Source organism: Martes martes (assembly GCF_963455335.1).
Source record: "Martes martes genome assembly, chromosome: 4".
NCBI classification, from domain to species: Eukaryota; Metazoa; Chordata; class Mammalia; order Carnivora; family Mustelidae; genus Martes; species Martes martes.
In genome coordinates, this window is record NC_137891.1 from 187,268,507 (window position 1) to 187,280,179 (window position 11,673).

At 51.0% G+C, this 11,673-nt stretch overlaps 1 protein-coding gene across 1 annotated transcript; it reads left to right on the plus strand.

The window, feature by feature from the left end:
• Window positions 1-2,283: 2,283 nt before the first annotated feature.
• RPL22 (ribosomal protein L22) lies at window positions 2,284-11,291 on the plus strand. The gene is made up of 4 exons (XM_080801252.1): window positions 2,284-2,353; window positions 4,250-4,354; window positions 7,838-7,962; window positions 11,091-11,291. The coding sequence occupies exons 1-4, from the start codon at window positions 2,342-2,344 to the stop codon at window positions 11,233-11,235; spliced, it is 387 nt and encodes a 128-aa protein (XP_080657378.1). The 5' UTR covers window positions 2,284-2,341; the 3' UTR covers window positions 11,236-11,291.
• The last annotated feature ends 382 nt before the right edge of the window (window positions 11,292-11,673 follow it).

Below are 11,673 nucleotides of genomic sequence, written 5' to 3' on the forward strand. Positions count from 1 at the left end.
CCACTATGAATTTTGGGGGGATGCATTCAGACCATAGCAGGGAGAAAGGAGAAGGGGTGGTAACCCATGGGAATGTTAGGACGTCAAGAGATTGCCTTTTTTTTTTTTTTTTTTTTTTTAAGATAGGAGATATTAAAGAATGGTTAATCCCCAAGTGTCTGGCTGGTCTTCTGTGGGAACAAGGGCTCTTGTTGCAGGGTAACAGGGGATGGGGTGGGGGTGGGGGGTACGTTGATGCTGCTGGGTGGTTAGATGTGGGAATACCTGAATATTCTTTTTGGATTGCTTCTGTGTTTCCAAAGAAAGAGCAATGGAAGTCACCAGCCAAGAGGAAGGCTGGGGAAGGCGGGCTGGCATTCTCACGAGTGGGGAATAGGAGAGGACATTAGGACATTAGGAGAGGACATTAGGGTTATCAGGCAGCTGCAAGGGCTTGCTGGGATTAGGAGCTTGGTGTGCCAGGAGAAAGCACACCAATTTTTTTTTTTTTTTAAGATTTTATTTATTTTATTTGACAGAGAGAGAGAGATCACAAGCAGGCAGAGAGGCAGGCAGAGAGAGTGAGAGAGGGAAGCAGGCTCCCTGCCAAGCAGAGAGCCCGATGTGGGACTCGATCCCAGGACCCTGAGATCATGACCTGAGCCGAAGGCAGCGGCTTAAACCACTGAGCCACCCAGGCGCCCCAAGCACACCAATTTTTAATAGAAATTTTTTTAAAAGATATTATTTATTTATTTGACAGACAGAGATCACAAGTAGGCAGAGAGGCAGGCAGAGAGAGAGGGAGAAGCAGGCTCCCTGCTGAGCAGAGAGCCCGATGCAGGGCTCGATCCCAGGACCCTGAGATCATGACCTGAGCCGAAGGCAGAGGCTTAACCCACTGAGCCACCCAGGCGCCCCTTTAATAGAATTTAATGTCAGGGATTGTCAAGTAGGTACAAAGGCTGGTGAACCAGCTCATGGAACAGGTGAAATAAGGACAGTAGCAAAGGCAGGAACCACTCGTAGGGGGGTTTTATCAAATGCGAAGCTTAAAGCAGGGGCCCCAGGGAGTTGATATCTTGGGGGGGGGGGCATGTGGCTGGGTTGGGCTGGGGTCTCCGAGGAAAGGAGACTGACTGGTTCTATAAGTGTTAGAGTAATTGCAAACTGGATTCAGTTACTGTTTCTGGAATGTTCCACCCAAGGCCTCTACCAGGATGAAGAAGCAAGAGTGGGTGACATTGACAGAAGAGGAACAATCGGAAGCAAACAGGATGACAGAGGAACAGCAGTCGTTGGCAAAGCAGGAATGCGGTTTGCAGGCGAGAGGAGCAGGATGGTTTGGCACTAGGTCAACGGGCACAAAGGGCCGGAGTTTAAACCCAGACCAGTCAGTGTGGTGTTTCCCCCAGGTGAGGACACTGCAGCCAGGTGAGCGGAGGACACCTGCAATGAGTGCGGGTGACAACAAAGGACCCCAGGATGTAACTGGTAAGGACGAGAAGGGGCGAGGGTGGGTGGGAAACAGCCCAGGCAAAGGGTGAAGACCCCGGCGACTCCACGTGGGGTGCCTGGAGGCCCCCCACCGGCAGCATCTCCGAGGAGCTTGTGGGCAGTGCAGAATCTCCAGCCACTGAGACCCACGGAACTGGAGTCTGCGTTTCGAGGAGATCCCAGGTGATTCCTGCCCACAAGGCAGCTTGAGAAGCGCCGCACGAGAATATTTGGAACCGGGAACGGGAAGGCACGAGCTGGAGTCCTAGGCGGTGACAGGGCTGGGAGGGTGGGCGGCTGGCCTTCGAGAGGGCGAAGGGGTCCAACCGGAGAGCGCACCGGAGCGCAGCAAGCAGGGCTGGCCCCGGGACACGCGGCCCCTGGGCCCCCGCTTCAAGGCTGGGCACTTCAGGTAGGAAGAAGCCGAAGTGCTCTCGGGCATTAGCACCTCAGGACCAGCAAGGCCTCACGTCCCCAAGTCGGCGGGTTCGATTCCCATTCCTCTAGCTGATGACACAGGGTTTCGTGATTTCCTTATTTCTTTTCTCTTTCCAAAACTTTCAAAAAGTAGAGCGAACCCCTTCATTTCTCTTTGGGCTCATCCAGCCTAGCTGCCCCCCTCCGATCTCAGTGGGACAGGCCACCGGCCTCCTTCCTCCCCGCCCCACTCCCCCCGCCGGCGAGAGGACGGGCTTGCATTCGGGAAAAGCAATCGCTCCCCGATCGTACGGAACAGGGCGAGGCGGTGGCGGCCGAGGGGCGTGGCAGAGCGATTGGTACGGCCTGAGCCCTGCGTGCTCTGCGCGCTGCCGGCTCTTTGCGTCTGCGTAGTGCGCCCACCTCCCTTTCTGCCGCCGCAGCCGCCATGGCGCCCGTGGTTAGTATGGCTCCGCGTGAGGCCTCGGCTCTGAGGCAGGCACGTGGGCCTCGCTGGCCCGGCTCCTGCTCGGCTCGCACGGGACGACGCTCTGCAGAGTCCGGCTGGGGCTGGGCTGGCAGGCCGGCTGGAGCGGGCCAGGGCCGCCCCGGGGCCCAGCACGTTGTGGGCGGAGGAGGCCGCGGCCTGGGGCGCGAGAGGAGCCCGGGAGCTCTCGGAGGCCGCGGCTCAGGCTCGGGCCTCTGGCTACGGCCAGCGGGGAGCTGGAGCGCCCCGGCTGCGGCCTGGGCCGGCGAGGGCCCCTGGGAGCCCGGCCGGCGTGAGGCATCCAGGGTCTGGGCCTGCTTACCTGGGCGGAGGGCGGGGAGGAGGTAGGGGACCGGCTCCCCTCGGGAGTCGCGCATCCGGTAGGCCTACGTCCGGGACTCGGGGACCAGGGGGAAGGTGGCCTGGCCGGCTTGTTTTCAGAGAGAGGCTTGGGTTTGAGGATCCGCGCAGCGTCCGTGGGGGGAGTTAGATCCTCGGGGCGCACCTGTACGGGCCCTGTTGCGTCTAGGGCAAGGCCCAGCTCCATTCAGTTCCAGCCGGGCGGGGACCGGGCCGTGCGGCGCCCTCATGTCATCCACCTGCAGCTCGCCGTCCTTGTGCAGGTTGCGTGAGCGAGTCGCGCTCTTGCCCTCCTTTCTCTGCTGGGACACCCTTGTTAACATTTTCGGTTCACCTTACTCTTTCTGCCTGTGCAGGTTTTTAGTGCCCGTGCATTTGTGCGCCTTCGGTTTCAAACCTCGGCGGGGGGCATGGAGCCCGTCGTGGGCAGGTGTTTCATGGGCTGGTGGTGCATGTCCCGGGCTAGGTCTTAGAGCATCCCTTTTGATGGTTACTAGGAAGAGACGTCTTGAAAAGGTGCCAGTGATGTTTGCAGTAGCTAAATGTTTGGAAAGTTGACCCAGTCAAATCTCAGATGAAATTCTGTTGAACAGGAAGGGAGACAAGATGTGTTCCTGGAAGTCTTTTTAGAGTCTGTGGGGCGTTTTAGAGTGGAGGAATACGTGAGCAGGTAAGGTTATACAGATGTTGGAGTTTGTAGAGGGGAAGACTGATAGAAGCTTGTTGAGAGTCAGGGAACTGGATCCCTGTAGGATGTGCTCGGACCGATGGTTTAAGTCAAAACCCAGAAGTTGACAGTTGTGTTGTGATTAGGACCTTCTACATTAGAGGATTATGAATTAGAGGTTATGGATTAGAATTAGAACTAATTTTTAGTTTTAGCCTTATCTTCTCCCAACTGAGATAGATGTGTTGCTAGGACAAGTGGTTCCCATTGTGCTTTTCCGAGAAGGTAGGTGGGAGAGGATTAAGGGAGAACCGTTTACATGGGTCTGGACCTTCGTCTGGAGTTAGGACAAGTCCTCATTCCAGATCAGAATTGTTTCAGGTTTGCAAGGCATTTGTATGCCTGCCCTAATCCTGGAGTAAAGTGAGTGATATTTCTTGAAACTTCATTTTGGAAGTTTTATGGTAAATAAAAGGGAATGTTCCTTTTATTGCGGTTTGTAAGATCACAGACCTTCCTGCCCATAGAGATTGGGGAGGCTGGAAAGTGTAAATGGGTCAAGAGTGCCAGAATGAGGTTTCCTTCAAAAGGGCATGAGTCCAGGTCCCAAAGCACATAGAGCAGCCTCTGGGGTATTGCCCTTGGCCGCTCTCGGGCAGAGCCCAGAGTGTCTGGGCGGGTCTCTTGGGTGGCTGCCCTGCAAGGGGCCACAGTTCCACGGGTTTTGCGTTTGTATGGGCTTTTCCATTTCAGGCATTTTTGGGTTTTGTTCACTTTTTGGTGGTTGGGGGAGGGGGGACTGATTGTGCCTTCATCTCTTTATCTTTTGTGTACCTTCTTAGAAAAAGCTTGTGGCGAAGGGGGGCAAAAAAAAGAAGCAAGTTCTGAAGTTTACCCTTGATTGTACCCACCCTGTAGAAGATGGAATCATGGATGCCGCCAATTTTGTAAGTGACACCCTTGACACCACTCAGGACAGTGATGAACCTTCTGGGATGTTGCTGAGAAAACCTGCCGGAGCACATTTCCGGTCTCAGGCTTGTAGGCAGCCCTGAGGTTCTGGCTCCATGCGCAACCTTGGAACTTGGGCTGGTTACTTGTTTGTTTGGTTTTTTAAAAAGATTTTATTTATTTGACAGAGAGAGATCACAAGTAGGCGGGGGGGGGGGGAGCAGGCTCCCTGCCGAGTAGAGAGCCCGATGTGGGGCTCGATCCCAGGATCTGAGACCATGACCTGAGCCGAAGGCAGAGGCTTTAACCCACTGAGCCACCCAGGTGCCCCTAGTTACTTGTTTTGAAGTCTGGCTTTCTCTCATGTGTGTCAGTGGTGAGGAGGAGACATCAGCGCTAGAGAACCACCTGTTTTCTTCTCCATCTTTCCTTTTGTTTCCAAAAATGATTCTACTTACAAGTTCCCAGGAAACCACGAACTCCCCTAGATCAGTGTGCCCCCTTCGCACTTTGGTGTGTTTAAACATAAGTATGGGGCCCTGATCCACATGGGACAAGGGGTGCCTCCCCCGGGCCTGACTGCGGGACAGATGGCAGCGTTTCTTCAAGCTTCCTGTCTTGGACATCAGAGCTGCAGTGTTCATGTTAAAATATCCTGCTTGCTGACTCGTACTTGGAGCTTGTTTTTTCCGCACACTGCTCGGTACTGGTACTTTGTCCCCATATTTGGGCTCATTCCCCGATATTCTTGTATCTCAGTTACATCTAGAAAAACTAGCCTCGATAAAATAAACTTTTTTTTTCTCCTTCCAAAAAAGAAAAAAAAATATTCAACAGAAACCAGGTGCCTTCAGAGGCTCTCTGATAAAATAAACCTTCCCCCCCCCCTTCAAAAAAAAAGAAAAGAAAAAGTAGCCTCGTGGCCGCATTTTGACTGCAGCAAGGTATTGGCAGTCGACTCTGCCTGTTCTGTGGCCACGCTGGGGCTCAGACTCTGGTGCAGAGCCTCCTCCTCGCCAAGGTAGTAGCAGTACAACAGGAGTGATTTCAGGTGAAAACCTAACTCAGCCTGTGGCCACTGATTCCCCTGAGCGGAATTCCGGTGACCTCTTGTGTGTCCCTGTCCCATAGGAAGTCCCGGAATTGGCTCTGTAGTCTCTCCTCTGTGCAGTGACTTCTTACTTTCCTCTGGTGCCTCTTTTCCTTCCTAACCTTCGTGGCTTCTTCCAGTTTGTGTCTGTGATGGCCCTGTGCTGGTGTCCTTTCCCTCTCCCTTCTCTACACTCGCCTGTTTATGTGATTGTTTTTCCTTCTAGAAGTTTCCAGAGGATAAAAAACTTGAGCCATTTATGAGTCTCAGATGCAAAAGTCAGGATTTCTGACCTAGTCACTCTACCCTATGCTCACTTAACATACGGTGTATTGGAAGATTCTTTAAATTTCATTTTAAAATTTTTGGGAAAAGATTTATCTACTTATTTTTAAAGATTTTATTTATTTGGCAGAGACAGTGAGAGAGGGAACACAAACGAGGAGTGGGAGAGGGAGAAGCAGGCCTCCTGCCGAGCAGGGAACCCAGCGCAGGGCTCGACCCCAGGACCCCGGGATCATGACCTGAGCCGAAGGCAGGCACATAACGACTGAGCCACCCAGGCGTCCTAAAAAGATTTTTTTTTTTAAAGATTTTATTTATTTATTTGACAGAGATTACAAGTAGGCAGAGAGGCAGGCAGAGAGAGAGGAAGGGAAGCAGGCTCCCTGCTGAGCAGAGAGCCTGACGGGATCCCAGAACCCTGAGATCATGACCTGAGCTGAAGGCAGAGGCTTAACCCACTGAGCCACCCAGGTGCCCCAAGATTTTTTTTTTTTTTTTGAAGACTTTATGTATCAGTTTGAGAGAGAGAGAGTCAGAGCACAGTCTGGAGGGGGGCAGAAGGGGAGGGGCAAGCAGATTCCTCACTGATCCTGGAGCCCCAGGAGCCCCATGCTGGGCTCTGTCCCAGGACCCTGAGATCATGACCTGAGCAGAAACCAAGAGTCAGATGCTCAAGAGACTGTGTGCCACCCAGGCTCCCCTATTTATTTAATTATTTTTTTCCTGAGAGCTTGGGTGGGGGGGGGAGGGGTTGCAGAGGGAGAGAGCAAATCCTCAAGCCCATTCCCCGCTGAGTGCAGAGCCCAACTTGGGGCCAGATCTCATGACCCGAGCCGAAATCAAGAGTCCAATTCTTAGCTGACTGAGCTACCCAGGCGCCCCAGTGTTGGAGTTTATTTATTATTATTATTATTATTTAAAGATTTTATTTGTTTATTTGTCAAAGAGAGAGAGAGAGTGCGCGAGCACAGGCAGACAGAGTGGCTGGCAGAGATGGAGGGAGAAGCAGGCTCCCTGCGGAGCAAGGAGCCCAATGTGGGACTCGATTGCAGGACGCTGGGATCATGACCTGAGCCGAAGGCAGCTGCTCAACCAACTGAGCCATCCAGGTGTCCCGTGTTGGAGTTTTTAAATAGAGGGTTATAGGGGTTTGGGGCTGAGAGGGACTTCATATCATTGCAAGAGCAAGAGAAGCAAACATTCCTATATTTATCTTACTTGCTTTCTTTTTGTAAGAAGTAGGCTCCTATGCCCAGTGTGGGGCTCAAACTCACAAATGCTGAGACCAGGAGTTGCATGCCCCGCTAACTGAGCGACCCAGGCGTCCCCAGAGTCCTCATTTTTGAGCAAGACCCTGAAGTCCATGCAGGCGCAGGACCTGTGGGCTTCCGTGGGGGCCCAGTGTCTCTGGGCTCCGGGGCTGCTATCCTCAGGCTGTGCATGCACAGGCCCCTGAGCCGGTGAAGAGTTGTTTGGGTCTCTGCATGTTGCTCCTTGTCCAGGTTGGAGACGTCCTTCCTCCGGTGGTGCTGGGGACAGTGCTTTATACTTCTCAGGTTCAGAAGCTGAAGGTACTTGGTAACAGTTCGGCCCCAGGTCTCCTGTCTTGTCTTACCGTGGGCTTCTCTGTCAAGCCTTTTGTACAGATGCACATTGGACCTTGTGTGGAAGCCGTCGGGTGTGTGCATGCTTGTTACACCGAGATAAAGTCAAGTAGTGTCATTTTCAAGTTCTTACATTTCAGACCTTGTATTAGTAGCTGAGGATTTGCTATAATTTTTTTTTAAAGACTAAACATTTGAAAAACAATTCTGTGTTCAGTGTTAGGAGCATAAAAACGGGGGAACATGGGTGACTCAGTCGTTAAGCGTCTGCCTTCAGCTCAGGTCATGATCCCAGTGTCCTGGGGTCGAGCCTTACGTTGGGCTCCCTGCTCGGCAGGCCTGCTTCTCCCTCTCCCACTCCCCCTGCTTGTGTTCCCTCTCTCACTGTGTCTCTCTGTTTTTAAAAAAAAAAAAAAAAAAAAAACACGAAAACATGCAGTAGTGTAATGAGGGGGTGGGGCGCTCACCTCACTAACTGATCAACTTGACGATTTCCACAGGAGCAGTTTCTTCAGGAGAGAATCAAAGTGAATGGAAAAGCTGGAAACCTCGGTGGAGGGGTGGTAACCATTGAAAGGAGCAAAAGCAAGATCACTGTAACTTCCGAGGTGCCTTTTTCCAAAAGGTATGGGACCGATGAGTGTGACCTGCGGGCACCCTAGTGCTGAGTCCGCTGCCCCCCACAGGGGTGCTGCTGCCCCAGAGTCATCGGTGTCTCCTGTAGTTGTTAATTCCTAGAGTTGGGCCCAGTGCAAGGAGGCAGTGAATGAATGAATGTTGTTATGGGGGTTAAAAGCATTCAGCTTTTTTTTTTTTTTAAGATTTTATTTATTTACTTGACAGACAGGGATCACAAGTAGGCAGAGAGGCAGGTTGGGGGTCGCGACGAAGCAGGCTCCCTGGTGCGCAGAGAGCCCAAGGCGAAGCTCGATCCCAGGACCCTGATATCATGACCTGAGCCGAAGGCAAAGGCTCAACTCACTGAGCCACCCAGGTGCCCCAAAAGCATTCAGTTTTTGATAACTTTTTAAAATTTTGTTTTCCACAGGGAAAGATTTCAACAGTAGAGAGCTCAGACTTGATTAGACAGTATTAAAAATGAGAATATCCCTTCCTTTGCCTCTAGGTCACAGTGAGGAGCTCTCGTTGTCATCGCCCTGCAGTGTTGTGTTAGTTTCAGGCGTCCAGCCTCGACCCACAGTCTCTACTTTATTCAATCTACACCATAAGTGTGTGGTCATTTTTAATTCTCCTTACTTTCCCTGTAAGTGCTAGTGTCCTTGGGTGAGCACTCCCTTGAGATCTCAGTTCAGATGGAAGCCATCCTTTTAATTCCCACGGGCCCATTTTCTTTCTAAGTCGGAGACCCCAGGTCACTTAGCCAGTGGTATTCCACGGTGGTTACAAGGAATCGGACCTGTTGATACCTGGCTCCTAGCCCAGAGCCGGCATATTCTTAGGAACTTTCAGTCAAACTGAATCAAGTGGTGGGAAATGGGAAGGTGTATTAGGACGGATCGGGGACAGTTCAGCCTTTGCTTTTAGCTTTAATTATTATCAGTCAGAGAGTGGCTTCTGGTTCTTCCTGGCTCGAGTTCTTTTATTTGTAAAGTTTTTTTTTTTTTTTTTTTAGGATTTTATTTATTTGACAGAGATCACAAGTAGGCAGAGAGGCAGGCAGAGAGAGAGAGGAAGGGAAGCAGGCTCCCAGCTGAGCAGAGAGCCCGATGCGGGGCTCGATCCCAGGACCCTGAGATCATGACCCGAGCCGAAGGCAGAGGCCTTAACCCACTGAGCCACCCAGGCGCCCCTCGAGTTCTTTTATTTGTGCTGCAGGAGATCTGACACCACGAGAGACTGGTGCAACCGTAGGATCTCCAGGGCGTAGAAAGCCTGCGACGCTCTGGGCTTTCACAGAGGTCATGGTGGGGGGAGCTGTGATCTTCTGTGACCTGTTCCACGCTTACCAACCTGGTTTAAGAATGGCTCCTAACACCCCTTACTTCTGTTCTCACGGATGCTTGTTCATCTCCAGCACAGGAGGACTGGGGCCTGGACCTTCATGGCTCTCCTCTCTCAGTGACGATCGTTGGACTGTCTTGTAGCGTTCTAGGTGTTCCTGCTTTAGGACCTTTTCTGATCTCCAAACTTCTGTAGCTTTTTCCCTAGTTCCCCAACCTTCTATTTTGAAAAAGTTTAAAACTACCTGAAATTAACCACCTTACCTGAATACTAGACGGCAGAAATAGTAAATGACAGAAATAGTAAATGACAGAAATTTTAGATGGAATGACCAAATTGACTTATTTTTACTTAGGGAAAAGAGGATAGAATTGAACTGAGATCTTCACATCTTTGTGAAGATTGCTTTGTTGACAAGCAACACTGTTGAACAGTGTTCATTTCTTGGAGATGGTGAGTCTGTTGGTTCATTGATATTTGGGTCCTTGCTAATAGGTCAGTCCGCCTGTGCATCTCCTTTAGTGCCCATAGCAGGAGAGATGGTAAGTTCCAGAGTCTCATTTCACAGAGGGAGAAACTGAGGTTTGGAAAGGTTAATTTGCTCAGCAGTGAGTTGGCTTGGGGTTCTGTTCCCTCTTCCTCACGGGTTTGGGAAGATGCCCCAGGGCCTCAAGAGTAAACAAGCGAGAGAAGAAACGAGATTGTAGGCTTTGTGTCGTGGGATGCCGGACACAGAAGCCAGTTGCTGCCTGTGTATAAATAGCGAGTTTTTTAAGCAGTTTGCTGTGGTGACCGCTCGGCCGTCTCCCAGGCCACGGCAGCCAGATGGACGCTGCGAGCTCTCACTTGCTGTGCTGGAGTGAGGGCAGGGCCGGGTGGCGTCCTTTCCCCGGGAGTTGGGTAGTGAGCATCCCGTCATAGAAGTGAGTGTGCACAGCAGCCCCGAGAAACAGCCCCGATCATTTGGACAACCTCAAAAGGAGGTTCGAATCCATGAGGTGTGATGTGTGTGGAAGACTTGGAGCTCAGAAGCCCAGTGATTCTTCAGTAAAAAGATACTGAGATGGTGTGCTTAATTGTTAAGTTACTCTCACGATATCTAAAAATATCATGTTTCTTGGTGTCCATTCTCCAGTGGACACTCAAAATCACTTTATAGGTGTATTGCTGTGTTTAATGGACAACTGTTACAGATGCTTCTCTGTTCTCATTTTTTTTAATGTTTTTTTTTTTAAATTTTTTATTTACTTATTTGACAGATCACAAGTAGGCAGAGAGGCAGGCAGAGAGAGAGGAGGAAGCAGGCTCCCCACTGAGCAGAGAGCCCGATGTGGGGCTCGATCCCAGGACGCTGAGATCATGACCCGAGCCGAAGGCAGAGGCTTAAACCACTGAGCCACCCAGGCGCCCCTCTCTGTTCTCATTTTTATTGCCGGTTTAGATGAAAGTGGCTGATACTTTTGGCCTTATCTTTGCTGTGTGTTTATTTTTTATTTTTTAAGATTTTATTTTATTTGACAGTGAGAGAGGGAACACAAGCAGTGGGAGGGGGAGAAGCAGGCTTCTCGCTCAGTGGAGAACCCCATGTGGGGCTCGATCCTAGGACCCTGGGACCGTGACCCGAGCCTAAGACAGATGCTTAAGCCCCAGGCGCCCCATCTCTGCCATTTTTGAATGGCAGCAAAAACCCCTAAATTGTAATGATTTGAATACGTGAGTTTCAGGAAAGGTGCAGTGACAGAGAGCGCTGAGAGGGCCTGCGGTGGAGTCTCAAGTGTCCTTTCTCCGCAGGTATTTGAAATATCTGACCAAAAAGTACTTGAAGAAGAATAACCTCCGGGACTGGCTGCGCGTGGTGGCCAACAGCAAGGAGAGCTACGAGTTGCGCTACTTCCAGATCAACCAGGACGAGGAGGAGGAGGAGGACGAGGATTAGAACTCCTGTGTCTGGGATATTTTGTATAATCTTTAAATAAAATCTAGGAATCACAATGGTGGTTTTCCTTGTACCTCTGCAGTGTGGCTCAAACAGGAAATTGGAGATCAGAGTAAAAGCTTCACTTGGGCAGCCATTCACGTATTTGTAATTAGACTTTTATCCTGCTTGAAAGGTTTAGGTTTCTGTGGTAAGAATACCAAAATAGAGAGAAGCTCCTGTAAGGGAACTGCCAGGGATTTGACCTCGAGCAGGTGGTTAGGAGTGGAAATGTGCGGCCTTCGGTTCGTCACTGTTTGACTTCCCAGAGTGGGAGTTTTATCTGGTGCTTTTCTCAGAGATTCAGGTGTACCAACGCCGGGACGCCTAGTTCGCTGAGCAAAACCAGCAACTTATCTGAGGTTCTCTTGCAGGAAAGAGGCAGGGTTGGTAAAAAAG